Here is an 18,083-nt window from a genome sequence, read left to right as displayed (position 1 = left end):
AGCAGAGACATGGAAAATAATTGATTTTGGCAGCAAACCACGTCATCATCGTTGACTATTGGGGAGCTCTATATGCAGCCGCAACCCTCGCTCAAGCATGCTCTCGTACGTCTCATTCCACTCCTCATCCACCGCGCCCTCAGCTCCACCCAACCGTTCATCAAAGTACGTCAGGTAGATACTTTTCATCCAAGGACAAGCCGCCACGGCCTCGTGGAAAGTGGTCCTTACGCGCTGAACTTGCTGCTTTCGAGCTTTCTTCTCGAGCTGCTGCTGCTGCCGCTGCTTGTTGTCCTCGTTCCTCCCGGTCACTCCGCCGGGCTGTTGCAGTGACGGTGCCTCACGACGAAGGAGGCTCAGCTCCCACTGCAGGTGCCGCAGCTGGATTGCCGGGCAAGAGCGGACGGGCGAGTCATCAGCCTTGGCGCGCTGGAACGCGGCACGGATGGCGTGCTCGGTTCCGCCGTAGATTGGGTCGCGACTTAATTCGTTGTCGATGCGTTGGAGGTGCTCGATGGAAAGCAGCAAATCTAGCGCCGGGGGCGGATTAGTGGCTATGTTCTTGCTTTGGTCCTCACCGGTCGCGGCGATGGTGGTGCTTGTGACGGTCGCAGCAGCAGCCGCCTCCCGCAACCGATCCACGGCGCCGTGCTTGAGAGAGAAGTCGTGCAGGAGGTGTCGGAAGACGGTGTTGTGGGGGAAAGCGGACACTGAATCGCGAAGTGTTGAGATGACTTCCTTAGGCTTGAATTGAACGTTGTGCGAGTAGGTGTGGAGCGAGATGAGGCGGGCACGGGAGATGTGGATTCTTTCCACTGTCATTCCGGCGGTGCTGGGGATCTGGCTGGAGCCCAGCTGCAAGCCGGACATGGACAGGATCTGCTGATAGGCGACGAGTGCGACGTGCAGGTCGAGGCAGGATGTGTAATACTGCAGAAGCGCGAGGAGGTCTGCGCAGACGACGATCTCGTCGGGGATATACCCTGAGTATGCTCTAGAAAGGCACGAGCGTAGGAAATGTTCGAACCGGCTGAGTAGCTCAGGGGCCGGCGGCGCAGCCGTCGCCGTTTCTAGGTCGTCGAGCTTGGGCTGTGTCGCTGGTAGTCGAGACATCAGAGCAAGAACCTTGGCGTCCTGCTCGGCCAGCGCCAACTCCCAGATCCAGGAATGGTACAGCAGCAAGCGTTGTGATGTCGCCAGCGGATCATGTCCGGCCTTCATATTGAGTGTCGTGATCCAGACCCTTTCCGCGGAATCGTGCTTCCCCAAACGGCGCTCCACCAATGCGTAGGCATTGTACAATCGACTGCTTTCTGGACGGCGCTTGATGAGACTCTTCGCGAATTTTCTGACCGCACCAGCAGGGCTTGTAGAAAGAGTCAGAGTCAGGGCGATTACGTACTGGGCCAGCAACTCGTCTTCAGGATCTGCCAACGCTAGCTGTTGAAGGGCGGCCAAGATCAGAGAGGACAAGCCGGCGTCGAGGTTGTGCTGAAAGGCCGCAAACGGATCGTCCTTGTGGGCAAAGAGCAACACCGGGTCTGCGCCGCCTGTGTTGAACGAGCGTAATGGCGGATATGGCGAGGGTGGCTCTGATGTAGCAGGGGCGCGGAGGGGCTGTATCAGAAATGGATCCAGGTGTTGGACTGCTTGACAACGCTGAAGTGGAGGTAGACCGGCAAAGCACAGGAAAGCCTCCAGGAGCTTTGCTTTGGTCTGTGCAGTCATGGCATGGAAAAGGTACGCTTGGATATCGGCGAAGAGAACGACTCGGAAAGGATCGTCGGTGTCGTCCAGCGTCCTTGCTGGCAGCGTTGCGTGTGCCTGAATCTGGCCCTCTGCCGCTGCCCATGCAGGATCTGGGCGGTCCAGCGTGGGCGGAGGAATCTCGCCTTCTCTTGATTGTGCCGACGCAGGCTCTTCACCTGTGGACTTATTCCAGCCCTGGACGTCCGCCTCGCCCAGTCTGGGAGCCTCACTGTCCCAAAAGGTCTCGAAGCGAGCAGTTAGGTCTCTTGTTCCGCACTCGGACGGTGGGAAGAAATTGATCTCGAGGTTCCCTTGCCAAACCGCGACCGCTCGCTCTGCGTACCCGGCTTGCTTCATCAAGAGTGTTGCACGAAGCAGCAGATAAACGACATGATCGTCCCGAATCTCGGATGTAGGCTCGGCCAGATATATTTGTAGACACTCGTCAATTGCTTGGAGGCATCCTGGGTATGAGAAAGTCCAAGGGTTGGTCATGAGGAAGTTGATATGCAGAACTCGCAGAGAAACCGAAGCACTGTCGTTCAAAAGCTTCTGCCACTCCTCCGTTTGTTTCGCATGATCCCAGATTTTGCTTCCCTCTTGCATGAGACCAACTATCAGCCGTTGACGTGTGTCCGACGTTGTCACCTTGGATAGGGCTTGTTGATAGAGGGAAATGCGGAGTTCAATCAAAGTCCGACGCTGGCTCGGGCTCAGCGTCGTCGTATTGGACTCACTACCTCGGACCAGTTCCTGTTGGTGTTCGATCAGAGCCAGCCAGGCATCGAGATCCTCCGGATCGGAATTGGTTCTCTTCAGCAACTCTCGCTGACGTCGCTGGACGGTGTCACTGCGGAATGCCTCGTAGGCATTGGCTTCGTCGGCGATATCATCTTCGTCGCCGGCGCTGGATGAGTCATCCTGGTCGGGCTGAGCAGTATGGTCAATAATAGAGAAAGGGTGTTCGAGGTCAGACAGTCGCCTCCGCTTTCGCGAGCTGCCGGCTCTGACCGAGATGTAGCTTGACTGGCGCCTGATAGGGTCGTCGTTGACAGACTCCCGTTTCGGGATGGGGCGAGTGGAAGGCTGTGGTGCTGGCGATAGAAGAGAATTGTTAGCATGCCGATGGCCGGTGTCTGCTTGGGGCCCTGAGATCTGACGGGCGCCTCCTGGAATGTGTTTGACCTTGTAGGCTCGAGGCAACCCAATGATACTGCCACGACCAGCAACCCGATACTTGGGTATGGTTGACTTCTCCAGACTGCCATAGCGAAGATTGTCGCGGTCTCCTTTGACGTCTCTTTTCAGGAGCAGGTCCAAGGCTGATTCCATCCTGAAGAAGCAGGTCTGTGGCCTAACAAAGAATTTGCGGGTACTTGGGCTCTAATGCCACCGCCAGATCCACACCACCACTACAAAAAGCCATGGTCTGCGAATGCTATGCTAACAATGCATATCTGGGGGCCAGTCTTGCATGTGATGATCTTTTCGAAGTCCAGATCGACCATGAACGGGTGGAGGCATGTCAACAGAGGTGCGTCTGGGTGGTAGGGGCGGTGATTGGGCTACTCGGGGTCCTTGAAGCTTAGCTTATTAGGTCAGCCACCCCTCCACGCCCCGAGGCCGGAAAGCAGATCCTCGACTCGCCTACACCTCGTACAGTTACTCAGCCAGCCCAGCCCAGCCTGCGGCTCTCGCTCGTTCGTCCTACCTGTACGAACCACCGGCAACTTCCATCCCGCCTGCAACTACGGAGTACAGGGCTCAACTTCCGTTTACATGAAATTGGTTGGCGTCCTACCTCAGTCAGGTCCATGACGGACCCAGGCTCCAATCCTCTCAAGAGGCCACCTACTGCCGACGACAGTCCTCTTTCCAAAAAGGTCAAGCAGGCCGAAGAGCCTGCGCAGTATAGCGATGCCGTTAGAAAAAAGCTGGCTTCCACGTCTCGCACGGGCCAGGCCTGTGACCGGTGCAGTGAGTGCCTCCCTGACCCTTCAGCCCGTGCCACAGTACTGACATGACCCTCCAGAGGAGCGAAAGATGAAATGCGACACGAACCCTGTCGCTTGCGGTCCTTGCCAAAGCAAAGGTCTCAGATGCTATACGACCGATCGCGTCACCGGCCACGCGCGCGAACGAGGTCAGACTGACCGCGCTGAGGGTGAACTTATGTACCTGCGAGAACAGCTCAATGCATACCAGACTCGATATGGACCACTCAGGTCAGATGACGCGCTGGCGAGAAGATCAAGCAGCGATCAGACGGCACTACAGGTTCCGTCGTTTCGCTACGTTGGGTGGCCGGCACCCGACAATATCGAGCCCTTGTGTAAAGGCCCGGTCAATGGCACGAAAGTCGACATAATGGACGGGATCATAGATGTGGCGGATTTTGACTGCGACGTTATGAGAGAGCCTTCTGGAGGACAGCAGGTCTTCAATGCTTCCAGAACCTCGATCGTGAGTACAGTGTTTGGCTATCAACGGGTTGACGACCCAAGGTTGCCTTCCAAGAAGGAAGCCGTCGGCCTCATCGACAGCTTCTTGGTCGTCATGACGCAGTACTTTCCTGTTCTACATCGGCCTACATTCAAAGACCTAGTCAACCGCTTCTACGATCAGCCATCGACCGTGTCTATACCAGAACGGGTCCAGGTAGTGTTGGCTCTGGCTACCATGACTCAACAGCTTGCTGTCAGAAATCACGATCTCTTTACGGAAATGTATGAGAAGTCTCATCGTCTGCTACACTACGCGCTCGGTTTCTATCGCGATATATACCACGATACGGGCCTCAAAGCCATGCAAGCTTTAGCGCTGTTAGTTCTCTATTGCCGGAACCTGCCTAAGCCCGGTGTCACTTGGTCCTTCAGTCATCAGGTGCTCGTCCGGGCCATTGAGCTCCAGTATCACCGCGACCCTGACAAGGCGGTCGGATCTTTACCGCCGGACGAGAGAAGCGTATTGGCCAAAGAGTTGAGAAAGCGCGTCTTCCACGCAGTGCTCGGAGTCTGTGTCACAACGGGGTGTCGCGTGGGACTACCTGCACCTTGGCAGTTCCAGCACCTAGATGTGCCTCTGCCTCTGATTATCACTGATGGCGAGATCAGTGCGTCAGGTCTGGCGGCAAGTCGAAGCGGACAATGCGACTATCATCCGGCAAACCAGCTCTCGAAACTAATACCACTTCTGACAGAGCTATACAATTATGTCCTGTGCGTACGGCGACCTCCAGCCGAATATCTCAAGACCGTCGAAGCCTTGAATAATAAAATAATGGCCTGGCGGCAAGACTGGGACGACTGCATGAGGACGGCTCAACCACTGCATGTCAACCTGACTGTTGCAACTCTTTTGATGGATCAGTGGGCTGCCGAATACCAGCTGACTCTGCATCACCCAGCTTGTTGTACCTCGAATGACCCGCAAGTTCTCGATCGGCATCTAGAGATCTGCCACAAGGCTGCGCGGCGACTACTGTCGACCTTCCATACTCTCTCCAAGGATTACAAAGGCGTTGATTTCACATGGCATTCAACAGGCCCATTTGCAATGGGTTTCGGTATCACACTTTACTATTACAGAAGACGTCTGGCACCTGTCTCCAAGGATCAGTTCGAGACCATATGCAATGAGATCAAGGGATGGTTATCACTGGTGGCATATGCTGACGTGGTGATGAAGACAAACAACCATTTACAGCATATCTTCCGACCCCGTGCTCAAGCAATTGAGAACGAGTACAGAAAGATGGTCATCGAGTCGTCGGGGCTCACGCCCAACAGCACATTCCAAGCGGTCAATGGTACCGCCCAAAAGTCACAGATCAAAGCTGAGCCAAGCCCACAAGCTATGTCAGGTGGAAGGACATTGAATGGACCGTCGCCGACAACAGGCCAACCCAGTCCGTTCGCGCCACCTCCACCTACACCACCATTCAATTCAGCACCGGGCACAATGCCTGGTACTGGGCAATGGCAACAGTCAATGAGCAACATGCATTTTGCTCAGAATGCTTCGGTGATGCACGGCTATTCGACGTATACCCAGGCTCCTCCTGTGCAAATGACGCAGAGCTCGCATCCGCACCCGGATCAGCAATACCAATCCATTCCAGTGTCGTTAGCACCAATCCTCAACAATCCGCAGGCCGGGTACGCAAGCTACCCTAATCCGTCTCAGGCTCCAACACAGACTGCTGGACCGTCTATGGCCGACTACTCTATGATGGCTTTTTCACCGAATCACTACTACGACAGCACTGGCCCTGTGTCATGGCCACTCATCACGATGCCGCCTGGACAGCAATAATACACACACTCACTTAGTGAGTATCATGAACACAGCAATATTGATTGATGTGCATTTGACGATACCCATGTTAGTTTACGCTAAGGAACGGAGGTACGGTCCAAAAGTCCTTGCTCGATACCCCCAATGGCACACTACGGCGCAATTCACACATCCTGGGTAGGATATGAGGCAATATACGGAGTATTTCCACTAGAATCAGATTGGCAGGCTACTCACGGTGGGGATGGGGTTATTCTTACGATACTGGAGCCATTCATCCGCCCAGTATCTGCTTCACGCTTCCATTCACAGCGAGATCTACAGTCAGAGTATTGTAATATGTAGTAGTAGTATTGTAGGACATTCTTAAATGCTTACAAGCCATTCAGGGTACCATTCAGGTCACGTGCTTGAAGGCTGCGCGTCTAGACGCGCGCCTGCCGCACCCGGATACCACCCCGCATATCTTTTCTGTCTGGACCCTTACGCTTTCGACCCTTCACTTGACTGCCAGACGCAGTTCGCCTGCTTCTATTGCAGCGGTGACCAAACCGTACTTGTCTATTTGCCAAATCATGGGAAGACCAATGGACTCCGGACTAGCAGACATCCACGTCCCCAGCGGTCCGACCTCCGTACGCCATGAGGCGGCCCCACTAGAGAGTTTGACATTGAGGCAGCTAATCCAGCGCAAAGACAACCTGGAAGAAGAGCTCAAGGCCCTCGGCTCCGTGCTAGACACTCACGGAGTCGATATGCAGACAAACCTCACCGATGCCGACGGCTTTCCCCGCGCCGACATTGATGTCGCCCAAGTGAGAGTCACTCGAGCGCGCATCATCTCCTTACGAAACGACTGGAAAGCGCTGATGGACAAAATCGAGAAGGGCCTACATGAGCACCATGCTGAGCTACAGCAGTCCGGAAGTCTGGAGAAACCCGCAACTTCCTCGTCCTCGATTGCCGCACCCGTCACTCAACCTGCCACCGCACCTGAGACGCCCTTCGCTACAGTCAATAGTGTCGAGCCAGGCAGTCCTGCGCACGAGGCAGGTCTGAAGGCCGGAGACAAGATTAGGCGATTTGGCACCGCCATCTGGTCCAACCATACGAATCTGCGGAAGGTGGCAGAGGTGACGCAGCAGAACCTGGGTCGCCCTATTCCAGTCAAAGTGCTACGAGAGGGTGCCAGCGAGGGTCAGGAATTGGATCTTAGGCTGACACCGAGGCAGGGATGGGGTGGGAGAGGCACTTTAGGATGTCATATTCTGCCCATATGAATCTGTCTGCCAATGTATTCTAGAGTGCACGACCCGAGCGAAGAAGGCCGAGACACTGAGCAGCGGCTAACAGCAGGGAGACACGCTTCGCCCGCAAGACGTGGCAGCAGAGGAAAGACATTAAGTGGTCTCCCAACGGCCAAAAGGCCTCATCGTTGGCAACTGTACAGTGTGACGGCAATATGCAGGCTGAGGACTCATGGGAGCGCATCTAATGGAAGAGCACCAAAGACAGAAGGTTGCTATCGATTACAGGGAGGCTAAGAGATTGTTACCACGGTACCAGAGCGAGTGACCTACCGGATACAAAATCCGAGCACGCGCAACATCCGAACCACACTGATGAGATCTTGTCTTTGCTACCATACACCACTACCATTGCATACTGTCTTTAGCGCCTCATTGCTCTGTAATCCACAAGTGAAACATCGTTGGTGCCTTCAACAACACAAGTACATACTTACAATCACGTGATGTGACGCAGGCTGAAAGCTGCGGGACAGAAGCTTGGCTTGGCATTGCCAAGCGGTGAAAAAGCCCGCCTGCTTGAGATCCATCATCATATCAACAAGAGCCGACTCTCTCTCCTTCCCCATCCGCGTCCACCCTTCTTTCCATAGTAGCCTCTGCGCAATCACTCTCTATCAGGCTCCGACAAAGGACCACTTGCGGCTTCCCGATAAATCCTTCCTCCATCTTATCCCCGACACCTCAACACCAAAATACACAATGGCGGAGGCTGCTCAGTCTACGCCCACCTTCAAGCTCGTCTTGGTCGGTGATGGCGGTACTGGCAAGGTAAGAGAAGACCAACCATTCCATAGCATGCGCAATATATGTCTGCAAATAGCGCATCCTCGGGATACTCAGCAAAAGACCAAGGCTAACATTACTGTTATAGACCACTTTCGTCAAGCGCCACCTGACTGGCGAGTTCGAGAAGAAATACATTGCCACCCTCGGTGTCGAGGTCCACCCTCTCGGTTTCACCACCGTAAGCTTCAGCTCTTCCGCACCTTCACTGCGAATCGCCCGCTGACAAACCCCATAGAACCTTGGTCAGATCCAATTCGATGTCTGGGATACCGCCGGCCAGGAGAAGTTCGGCGGCCTAAGAGATGGTTACTACATCAACGGCCAGTGTGGTATCATCATGTTCGATGTTACTTCCCGCATCACCTACAAGAACGTCCCCAACTGGCATCGTACGTTTTCCTTCCATTCCCCACAATTACCCCACCACTCATTCATGTTACAGGTGATCTCGTCCGTGTCTGCGAAAACATCCCCATCATTCTCTGTGGCAACAAGGTCGACGTCAAGGAGCGGAAAGTCAAGGCCAAGACCATCACCTTCCACCGCAAGAAGAACTTGCAATACTACGACATTTCTGCCAAGTCCAACTATAACTTCGAGAAGCCCTTCCTCTGGCTAGCACGCAAGCTGGTCGGCAACGCCAACCTCGAGTTCGTCGCTGCGCCCGCTCTTGCTCCTCCTGAGGCTCAGGTCAACCCCGAGCTCATGGAGCAGTACAACAAGGAGATGACCGAAGCGGCGGCCATGCCCTTGCCAGATGAGGATGATGCCGACCTGTAAATTCACCGGGGCCTGACTCAACCGCGACAAGCGCGTCACTCTGTTGCTGACCAGATCAACGGAGCATTGATGAACGATGGGATGACGGGAAAGCGAGAGGACAAATTAGATGGTCCTACTGACTCAAATTATCAAATGGGAGAACATCCAAACCAACGGCTCGGAAGAGGATGGATAGCCACACCCATTCTCAACGTATGACGAGCCCTCAGAGTGGAACGATACCCAGCAAATGACAGCACGAAAACATTGCCTCTCCAACAAGGCGGTGTCGATGGGGCTCGCTCTCTGTTCCTCTTTTTCTTGGGTCCTGCAAAGACCTCCGAGACCCACTAGTGCTTGCACCTCTAGTTTAGACTACAATAGCATAGCGAGATTCATTCCAAAAGTCAAGACCAGTATGACGACCATGGCGCAACACACAGCACAGCAGTTCTTTTCCATTTCACCACTTCACTTCACGCGGTCACCCTACCATTGAAACCTCACTCTTTCCTTAAAAACAGTTTACAAATATTGGCAGAACCCACTACGGCAAGTACGAGTACATGTGAGAAAAAAAAATCATATAGATATCACTTTTGTCTACTGCGAAGATACCCTCCTCATCCGGGTCAACGATAGATAATGCTAAAAAGCCAGCGCAAAAACACCACGGCCGCTCAACACACAAAGACCTGAAATTTGAACATCACTGGGGTATCTCTCTATCTCTCTATCTCTCTATACGAACCCCTGGCCCTTGGAAAGCCTTCCCCTTTCCCGTCCCCTTGTCCACGTCTCGTCTCGTCTCGTCTTGTTTTTCGTCTTATCCCTGTCTTGTCATGTAAAAGCAAAAGCCAAAATGGACAGACAGCCCGCCTGGCCCCCCACCCGCTCTATTTCGTTTCGTGATTGACCCGTTTAAACATATATATGGCAGTGTGGTCTCTTTGTTTTCCCTACCGTCAAACTCCCTCGCCGCTGGATGCAGGGGAAACAAGTAAGCAGAACCCGAACCTGAACCTTCAGAGAAGTCCAGATGTCCATGTAGTCGAAACCGCTTTCCCGCAGGATAACGCACGCCAAAAACAAAAGCAAAGATGAGATTTGGCTTTGTCGTCACCAGTAACACTCCTAAACGAAGCTCACGAGAACGAAAAGTCGCAGCTGACACGCTTTCCAATGCCTCTCACCGGACATGATGAAGGTTCAACTCAACCCAGCGCGGTAGATCCTCCTCACGCGCCTCCGTCTTTGCCACGGAGCCCGGTTGCTTGTCTCGTTGGCCCTTCTCCAAGATGTCATCCCTGGGTTCTTCCTTTTCCTCTTCCTCGGGGAGCGTCTGTTTTCCACCGAAGAATCGGTCCCACAGCCCCGTTTCCCTCTCGCGTTCCTTCCTCCGCGCCTCACGCACTTTCGCATCATCCACTCGCGCGATCCCCTGGATGCCCGCGTTACGCATCGTCTGCGTGACGGCACGGACGTTCATCACCATCGTGCCATTTGGGTCGACTGCTTTCATAAGCACCCGTGTCAGGGTGGGAAAGAGTGGGCCAAAGTCTGATTGTGACAGATGTGCGGAATGGGGGATGTGGAAGAGCCTGGCGGGTGAAGCCGTTGAGGGGGAAGAGCGGCTCTGCAGGGCGGGTGAGATCGGTAGGGGAGTTGTGAGAGGCGTTTGGCTCGGAGCGGCGGCAGGTGTGGGTTTCGCAGTTATGCTAGGTGAGAGAGAGGTGGTGGAAGAAGTAGGAGAATCCGACGGGCTGGTGCCAGAAGATATTGGGAGGGTTGTGGATGCCGAGGAGTTTGAGGCCAAGGAAGCGACGGAGAGTGCTGGCGAGGCGTTGGTAGAGCGATCGATCGGCTCTCCAGGCGCAGCTTCGTCCAATGCCAGGCTCGCTGGTGGTAACAAATCATTTTGGTGATCTGCCATCTCGTCTTCTTGGTCGGCGTGCTTGTTTGGTGGTGTCGCAAACGTGGGTGTCTTGGGTTGGACATCTTCCAATTTGGGCGTTTTCGGGCTTCGCTGGCCACCTTGCGTCGCCTCGGCAGCCTTTGCTGGATTAGCGGACAGGAGAGCAATGGTGCGGTTCAAAAGTTCAGTCCAGTTATAGAACTCGGAAGACATGACGCTGACTGTCGTTGGGCCTTTGCTTGGTACGCCGACATCTGAGGCAACGTTGTAGCATGGCATTGGCTTCTCCCACAGCCATTGCGTGGAAGGGGCGCGGAAAGGCATGGTCCAGACATCAAGCAAGGCGACGGGTGAAGAAGATGTGATCTGTTGGATGAGCGCGGATCCAGAGCGAGGTGTGTAGATTGGTTCGTAATCTGGATCGTTCTCTTGTGGCGTACCACTTAGTGAGGGTAGAGAATGGCGGTAGTAGACCGACTTGACGAATTGTGTGACAGTACATGCGCCGAAAGAGTGACCAGCCCAGGTTACACGGCCAGGAGACATGTCTAATTTGCCAGTCAGAGTAGGGGCCGTGCTCTTGGTGCCGTTCGAGGCATAGTTTGACATGTGCTCGCCCGAGTTGAGCTTGGTAAGAGCTACATAGATCAGGTCAAGCTCTTGAAGGCGCATTCGTAGCTGAGTGTTGCGCCCTCTGAAGACATCCGGTGTTGGGGTGTGAGCATATTTTCGATAATTGATTTCGGTGGCAACCTTGCCAGTCGCATCGCGCACCAAGGAAATGGGGCAACTTCCGTCGCGATGCTCGGATGCGGCGACAACGATACCACAGCTCGCCAGCGAGCCACAGAATGAGGAGTAGGTATTGCAATTGCCGGCCAGCCCGTGGGAGAAGACGACCAAGGGGTAAGTTGAGGATTTGGGCTGTAGTGGAGCGTTAGGTACCGCAGGGATCGTGATGTAGGCCATTAATGATAATAGAGGGTTCACGACACTGGACCAACCCAGTGATGCGCCCAGAAAACGACCAAACGCTTCGGTCCATTGCTTCTGGGGTGAGGGTACCCAGGAGACGGACTGACCGTTGAGCGAGGCGTCGGTGGGATAGTATAATCGAAATCTGATTGTGTTGACCTTCGGATCTGGCGAACTCGTCTGTGTGTCTACTTCTGAGATGGGGATCTCGAACTCTGTGCTGCCGATGGTATATGGTCCCAAAATAGGAACGCTTGGTTTTAAGGAGAACATGTTTGACACGTCGCCGGCGAGAATGCGTAAAAGGGGTCAAGATACGAACATCTGCGGAAGGATGAAATCTAATGAAGCCGGAGGCTAAGAAATACGAAGTCTATGGAGATGGAGGTAGTATGGACTGTATGGTGATGGCGAGAAGAAGAAACATTGTGATGGTATCATGAGGACGCGGTCGTGTGCTCGCTAGCCTGTTCCTTCCGCTTGCTTCTGCTCCTGGTCTTCGACGCCACAAAAATGGAGTCCTCGGTTCTGCATTCGGGCACTCCGATTGGTTGACTAGAGTTAAGCCGCGGCTGCCGACGTCAGAAAGAGCAACCAAGTTTTCTTTCCATTTTTTCCGCCGCATCATCGCAGATTCGTGGCAGATCCGAGGCTCAATACGCATGTGACTTGACTATACAGGCACAAGTCCTCTTCACAAAAAGAAATGCACATTTCATGGCTGTCTTGGTGAACAGATATCCTTTATGCTTGATTGGCCAGCAGCGACGCTATTACTACCGTCGGCGGCGTTAGATGTCCCCAGTGTGTGGGACCTGCCGTCTGCCCGTCTCGTCCCTGTCCGTATACTGGCTTCTTAGCGTAACTGTATGGGGTATATTGACCAGAATGTAAAATATCGAACTCTTCCTGCTCCTCCCTGATTCTCCTCCGCTCCTACTTACGTAGCACTCCAAAGTCGATGACGGGCGCCGGAGGTGCAACTGCGAACATGTTAGTAGGTGAATGGGACATCATGGACAGGGTTGACTCACCTTCAATGATGGCTGGACCAAAGGCAATAGCATCCGCAGCCAGCTTGTTGTCCTCGATTGCCCGGTTGGTGATGAAAGCATATACTTGCCCGCTGACGCCGGCAGGAACAGCGACCGATGCTTGCTGGGCAGCCACCTGCGCTTGCACGCTGACGACGGACAGACCGGCAACGAAAGACACGAAAGAACCTTGAGGAATTTCCGCCTCGGCATTGAAGGCAACGTGACCACCTTCATGCAGGAAGGGGCAAGGCTGGGCTGCCTCGACCTTGCCATTGCCACCAAGGAGGTTGCCCAAATTGAGGTTTCCTAGGAGACCGTTGAACGCGTCTCCGAACTTGGCGATAAAGTTGTTCTTCTTGTCGTTGAGCATCTGGACATCGTGCTGGAATTGCATCACTTCATGGTCGTTCATCATCGCTGTCTTCTTGGCCTCCAAGTCCTGCGCCGCTGCCGCCATCTCGTGAGCTTGTTGCTGAGCAGCCTGCAGCTCTTCCGGGCTGGGTGGATGAACCTCGGAAGGGACAACCTCGGGTCCCACCAGACCAGCCTCATGAGAAGTGGGCTCGCGCTTGAAAAGCACTTCAGTCGCCGGAGCGGGGCACGAGGTAGTGTCGACCGTCAGGCCGGGGTTGGCCGTGAAGGGTAGCGCGGCGTTCTCAGCTGGGCACTCGACTATGAATGACGAGGCAAGGGTGAAGACCGAGTTGGCATCAAGAGGCGTTCCGAGGTCCAGAGCAGCAGGTACCTCTCCCACCGCGATCCGTTGTTGCGACGTGTGCAGAGCTTCTGTCACGAGGATGGCGCCTGCGGTGGTCAAGATATCCTTATCTTGGAGGAGAGGAGCTCCCCCCAGGTATGCTGAAGTACCGACGCCTTCCAGCACGGTTGAGAGGGTGACAAAAGAGTTACTATTCATGTCAGTGGCTTGCTTCTCGGTGGGTCAGTGCTCGAGTGCTTACATGTCGGTGATGCCAAAGTTGTACGTGCAAGCTGCGACAGGTGCAACCCCAGCTGCCGAGATGGCGCCTTCTAGTAGCGACACATGCTTCTCTTCGTCTTGTACAATGAATAACATGTTGTCGAAGAAGTGCTTATCAAAACCAGCTGCCTCAAAGTCGGCTTGCGAGAACCTCTGCAGCGCCTCCTTATAAAAGACATTCTCAAGATGCTCCAGCTAGCAAACAATCAGCAAGGTATGTCTGGGCAAGAGCCACAGAGATCTTACCGTCAACGCAAACTGCAGAATGTCGATGTCCAGGTTTTCCTGGCGCTTGGCCATTCCCACCGGCAAGGCACTGCCAACGCCGGCGAGGAGGGGCAAAAGAGTGAGAGAAGTGAACTTCATGGTGACAGCGACAGTATATGATCAGTGAATTATTGAAATGAATGAACCACCGTGCCGGACAGTTGGACGACTCGTAAAGGAGCGGAGGAAGAATTAGGTCGAAATGAATGCAAGGCCCAGCCCGTGAAGAGAAAGGGCCAAACAACGCAACATGGCGCTTCTTTCTTTATAAGATGAGAACATGATCCAAAGACCCACGCTTACCCGGGAGATAGCAGGTATCGAGGAGTGAGACCTCGCTTTGCGGAAGTGTTTCATCTGTAGAGTTGCCGTATCCGGGCGCGTTAGAGGTATCAGAGACAAATCGTTGTATACTCGATCCTTCGGCTCAAGTCCAGCCGTCGGATCGCGCTGCAAATAGTAACAGTCAGACAAATGGTACTCTCGATATCTTTTATCACGTCAAAGCACAGTTAGGCAACACTGTGAGCACAGTCTGCGAAGCTCAATCGCTCAGTGAGCCCGTGACAGGGGAAGCATCATGGCTGAGCAAGGTTTACTGTGGCATTGCGCCGTAGAGGTAGGGTTGGCGTACCCTGGTCGGTGATGGTCCTCTTTCGGCAAAAGCGGGTATGGCTTGCATGAAGGAGTGTTGCCAATTCGATCTTCAGTAGGAGCTACAGCGACGAAATGGGCAGGGTGTTTGTTTGACGAGTGATCGGATTGAGCACCAGCCGGACGGAGTGGCTCCCGAGGGGCTGGGCAACGGTACCGGGAGCACATGGTCGACGCAGAGGTGCCTGGAGACCTGGGGTGGAATTGAAGGGGGTGCTTCAGGGTTCAGGGACAGAGCCTTGAGGCCGGCAGAGTTTCGATCCGATAATCGCACCGAGGTCCATACCCCACTACCAGCGCGGAGTCGTCCCTCAACCCGAACAACCTGAAAAGGCTCTGGGCGTCGGCGCGAGGCGCGAACCGTGTTGGGATCTCCCACGCGCCGGGCGCGTCAAGAGACACAAGCGGCGTTTTGAACGCTCTCCAACCCGGGCTTTGATAGCCTTGGCGGGGTAGAATGCGGTCTCACGTGCCGCAAGAGATGCTTCACCTAGTACTTCGTGCATGGGCAAAATTAAATAGATCTGCTTAAGCAGGTTCATGGTTTCTGGTGAACTGTGGGTTGGTGATAGATCTGCTTTTGGGGGCGGTGCGAGATTCCGAATCGCGTCCGAGCCCCTAAAGGCTCTGTTTATGCGCCAAGAGCTGCACCTACCACCCCCGCCCCCGACTTTCCCACCTATAGCTGGCCATTTGGGCGCATTTTCGCGTTCTTTCACCGTGTGCAAGTCGCGACAAAGTCGCAGAACATCTGCATATCCCACAGCATCCGTCAAAAGCGTTGGCTCAACACGATCCAACACGCCTCCGGACCATCCTGTATTTGCAGCGGCTGGTTAGTAACACGCAAAGGTAGGTTTACATGCCCTCCCATCCGCTCTTCTGATCAGCCGGTTCTTCTTCTGCATTTTCTATCCTCAGGCTGCCACGTTGAACACCATCCTCGTCTGATCTGACGGTTCATGGCCCGTCGATGAGGTAGCTGTAGAGCTTGAGTTGTTCGTTTTGTTGTTTGTTGGAATCTCCACTCATCCTTGATTCGATCCTTGTACCATATCAAACGCCTGATTGCCTTGTACACATCAGCCCGGAAGCAGCACTCGGCAGGGGCCCACTAAGTCATACACAAGCAATGCGAGCAAGCAGTCATGACATCCGATGCCTTTGTCAGATTCTGGCGAACTGATCTAACTCGAGAGTGCTTCCTGTCCTTTGCTGGCCAAGATGAACTCAAGAACCTGCGATTCACTTGTCGCGAACTAGGACAAAATGTCGCCCCCAAGCTCTTTCGGCACCTGACTATCCATTTCAGTGCCAACACTTTCTCAAGGCACTCCCGCATGGTGGCTCTTGAACGCATGGGACATCATGTCAAGAAGCTGGCCTTTGTGATGCCACATTCTCACACCACCTTCCTACCCCCATTGATGACGCCCGATACCCTGGAAGAACTCACCTTTATCTACGAACCACACACAAGCAACTCGAGGCCCGTCTCCGCCTCGTCCACCTCGTCCGGCTCGAAATACGGCTCCTGGGAAATCGATGACCTTTTGATTAAGCACTATCCACCCGTCTTTCATGCGGCCACCAACATTCCAGCTTTCGTCAGGGCGTTCAGCGCGCTGACAAGCCTGCGAAAGCTCGAAATTCAGTGTCCAGGCCAGGACCACGGTCAACGGTACAGGCGTGACGCTGTCGACTTCGCTCTGATCTCATTGCGTGTTGCAGTCGAACAAGCCAACCCTTGTGCTCTTGACACATTGGTCCTGAATCCTATCCACCCTGGCGCGGCGTTCTCGCTGCGGCCTCAGGCGAGTTATGGCTCCTCGCCGTCTTCCACTCGCGTCTGGCGACGGATCAAGACCATGAAAATCGGCATGGATAGCTTCACCTTCGGTCTCCACCTACCTTCGGACCACCTCAAAATCCTACATACCTACCTCCAGGCATTTCCTGCTATGGAGCACTTTGATTTTGAGTGGCTTGGGGACCAAGGTCCGTGCCCATTGTCGCTGGACGCCGAGCCTTGCACGTCAAGACCATCTTCTCTAGACAGCGTGAACGCTTGTCCGAATTCATGCACGTTGCCAAGTTGCAAACCCATCCGATATCGTCGCCTGCGGACCATGCATTTGCGCAATGCGACGCTTGATGCGGAACAGGCTGCCACTTTCGTCAAGCTACACCGCAAGGTGCTTCATGAATTCAACTTCGACGAATGTAGTTTACGTTCTGGAACTTGGGATGAGGCTTTGGCGCCACTTAGTCGCATTGCAGGCAATGACAAGGGGAAGAAGCAACGGGAAGAGGTCATGGATGTACCTCTGGTTCTCAGTCCCATCGAGGACAAAGCTGAGGTCGAGTGCGTACTGACAAAACTGTGGGACGATGAGCACGCAGCCCCTAGCCGAGGGCTGCAGACGCTCAGGAAGTTCGGACAGAGAACCAAAAAGATGCTACCAGCGCACGTGAAACGGCTCTTACAGACCGCGAGGCTTGGCTTGCAGATCTGAGATCCAACCTCCGACCCGAGACGAGGCTGACACGTACTGGTCGACAGTGAGACGATTACGTATCAACGACATCAAAGCGAACCTGGCTACTGCTACCAGGGCTACATACATTTTGGATAACCAGAACTAAGCGATATTCACCGACCGTGTTGCCAACTCGTATGCAATGATCAAGTCATCTTACGTTAGATTTAGATTGTGGATTATAGCGTTGGCTGGGATGAGACCGCTCCCATGCTGCGGGCAAACCTGTCGTTACCTGTCCAGCAGGCCCGGCGGACGGTCCTTAGTCCAATTCAGAGTGTAGTCGTACAAGGCCACGAAAGACCGCACGCACGCCGGCGCAGTGTGGATGCTTCTTGGACGTAACGAAGCGTGGTGCTTGACGCTTGTTGTAAGTGCAGCACAGCCACAGCATGTCTCAATCCAAAAGAAACCCCCCCCCCCCCCCCAAAAAGCTAAACGCTCTCTACAGCTCAACTCCAGCCCCTGTAGTCGCCAACTCGCGAAGTATGTGGCTAGGTACCAGGTAGCGCAGTATGCAAGAGCTTATCAAAGAAGAGAGCGGATTTATAGCTGTATATCGTGAGGAGGCAGCATTCTGCTAACGCAAGGGCGGAAACTGGCGACTCTGAATAGGTGTCTGGTGGCTTGGAAGTGGATCCTGGCGGCGAGGCCGCGTCAGGAGCCCCAGGCCAAAGATCCCGGCATGCGCTCCCCGTGGACTTCAACTTTTACCACAACCACAGCCGCAGTCCCTCGTGCTGGCACTCGCTGCACATCAGTAGCCATAGACTTCCCATTCAACTGTACCCTACCGAAATCGACCGCTTTGAC

At 54.2% G+C, this 18,083-nt stretch overlaps 7 protein-coding genes across 7 annotated transcripts; 4 read left to right on the top strand and 3 right to left on the bottom strand.

The window, feature by feature from the left end:
• Positions 1–45: 45 nt before the first annotated feature.
• HMPREF1541_00994 (uncharacterized protein) lies at positions 46–3,081 on the bottom strand (the record flags this gene model as incomplete). The annotated part of the gene is made up of 1 exon (XM_008713295.1): positions 46–3,081. One exon carries the CDS (start codon positions 3,079–3,081, stop codon positions 46–48), a length of 3,036 nt encoding a protein of 1,011 aa, XP_008711517.1.
• Positions 3,082–3,563: 482 nt separating this feature from the next.
• HMPREF1541_00993 (uncharacterized protein) lies at positions 3,564–6,063 on the top strand (the record flags this gene model as incomplete). Its single annotated transcript, XM_008713294.1, has 2 exons — positions 3,564–3,726; positions 3,782–6,063. 2 exons carry the CDS (start codon positions 3,564–3,566, stop codon positions 6,061–6,063), a joined length of 2,445 nt encoding a protein of 814 aa, XP_008711516.1.
• A 557-nt stretch (positions 6,064–6,620) lies between these two features.
• HMPREF1541_00992 (uncharacterized protein) lies at positions 6,621–7,325 on the top strand (the record flags this gene model as incomplete). Its single annotated transcript, XM_008713293.1, has 1 exon — positions 6,621–7,325. One exon carries the CDS (start codon positions 6,621–6,623, stop codon positions 7,323–7,325), a length of 705 nt encoding a protein of 234 aa, XP_008711515.1.
• Positions 7,326–8,054: 729 nt separating this feature from the next.
• HMPREF1541_00991 (GTP-binding nuclear protein GSP1/Ran) lies at positions 8,055–8,921 on the top strand (the record flags this gene model as incomplete). The annotated part of the gene is made up of 4 exons (XM_008713292.1): positions 8,055–8,123; positions 8,227–8,319; positions 8,377–8,530; positions 8,584–8,921. 4 exons carry the CDS (start codon positions 8,055–8,057, stop codon positions 8,919–8,921), a joined length of 654 nt encoding a protein of 217 aa, XP_008711514.1.
• Positions 8,922–10,092: 1,171 nt separating this feature from the next.
• HMPREF1541_00990 (uncharacterized protein) lies at positions 10,093–12,066 on the bottom strand (the record flags this gene model as incomplete). Its single annotated transcript, XM_008713291.1, has 1 exon — positions 10,093–12,066. One exon carries the CDS (start codon positions 12,064–12,066, stop codon positions 10,093–10,095), a length of 1,974 nt encoding a protein of 657 aa, XP_008711513.1.
• A 663-nt stretch (positions 12,067–12,729) lies between these two features.
• Positions 12,730–14,175, bottom strand: HMPREF1541_00989 (uncharacterized protein; the record flags this gene model as incomplete). The annotated part of the gene is made up of 4 exons (XM_008713290.1): positions 12,730–12,776; positions 12,828–13,738; positions 13,790–14,004; positions 14,056–14,175. The coding sequence occupies 4 exons, from the start codon at positions 14,173–14,175 to the stop codon at positions 12,730–12,732; spliced, it is 1,293 nt and encodes a 430-aa protein (XP_008711512.1).
• Positions 14,176–15,878: 1,703 nt separating this feature from the next.
• On the top strand, positions 15,879–17,246 carry HMPREF1541_00988 (uncharacterized protein; the record flags this gene model as incomplete). The annotated part of the gene is made up of 1 exon (XM_008713289.1): positions 15,879–17,246. One exon carries the CDS (start codon positions 15,879–15,881, stop codon positions 17,244–17,246), a length of 1,368 nt encoding a protein of 455 aa, XP_008711511.1.
• Between the last annotated feature and the right edge of the window lie 837 nt (positions 17,247–18,083).

The sequence above is a fragment of the Cyphellophora europaea genome (assembly GCF_000365145.1).
Source record: "Cyphellophora europaea CBS 101466 unplaced genomic scaffold supercont1.1, whole genome shotgun sequence".
In the NCBI taxonomy this organism is placed as follows: domain Eukaryota; kingdom Fungi; phylum Ascomycota; class Eurotiomycetes; order Chaetothyriales; family Cyphellophoraceae; genus Cyphellophora; species Cyphellophora europaea.
Note: the sequence above shows the minus strand (reverse complement) of the source record. Positions and strands in the feature narration are given on the sequence as shown.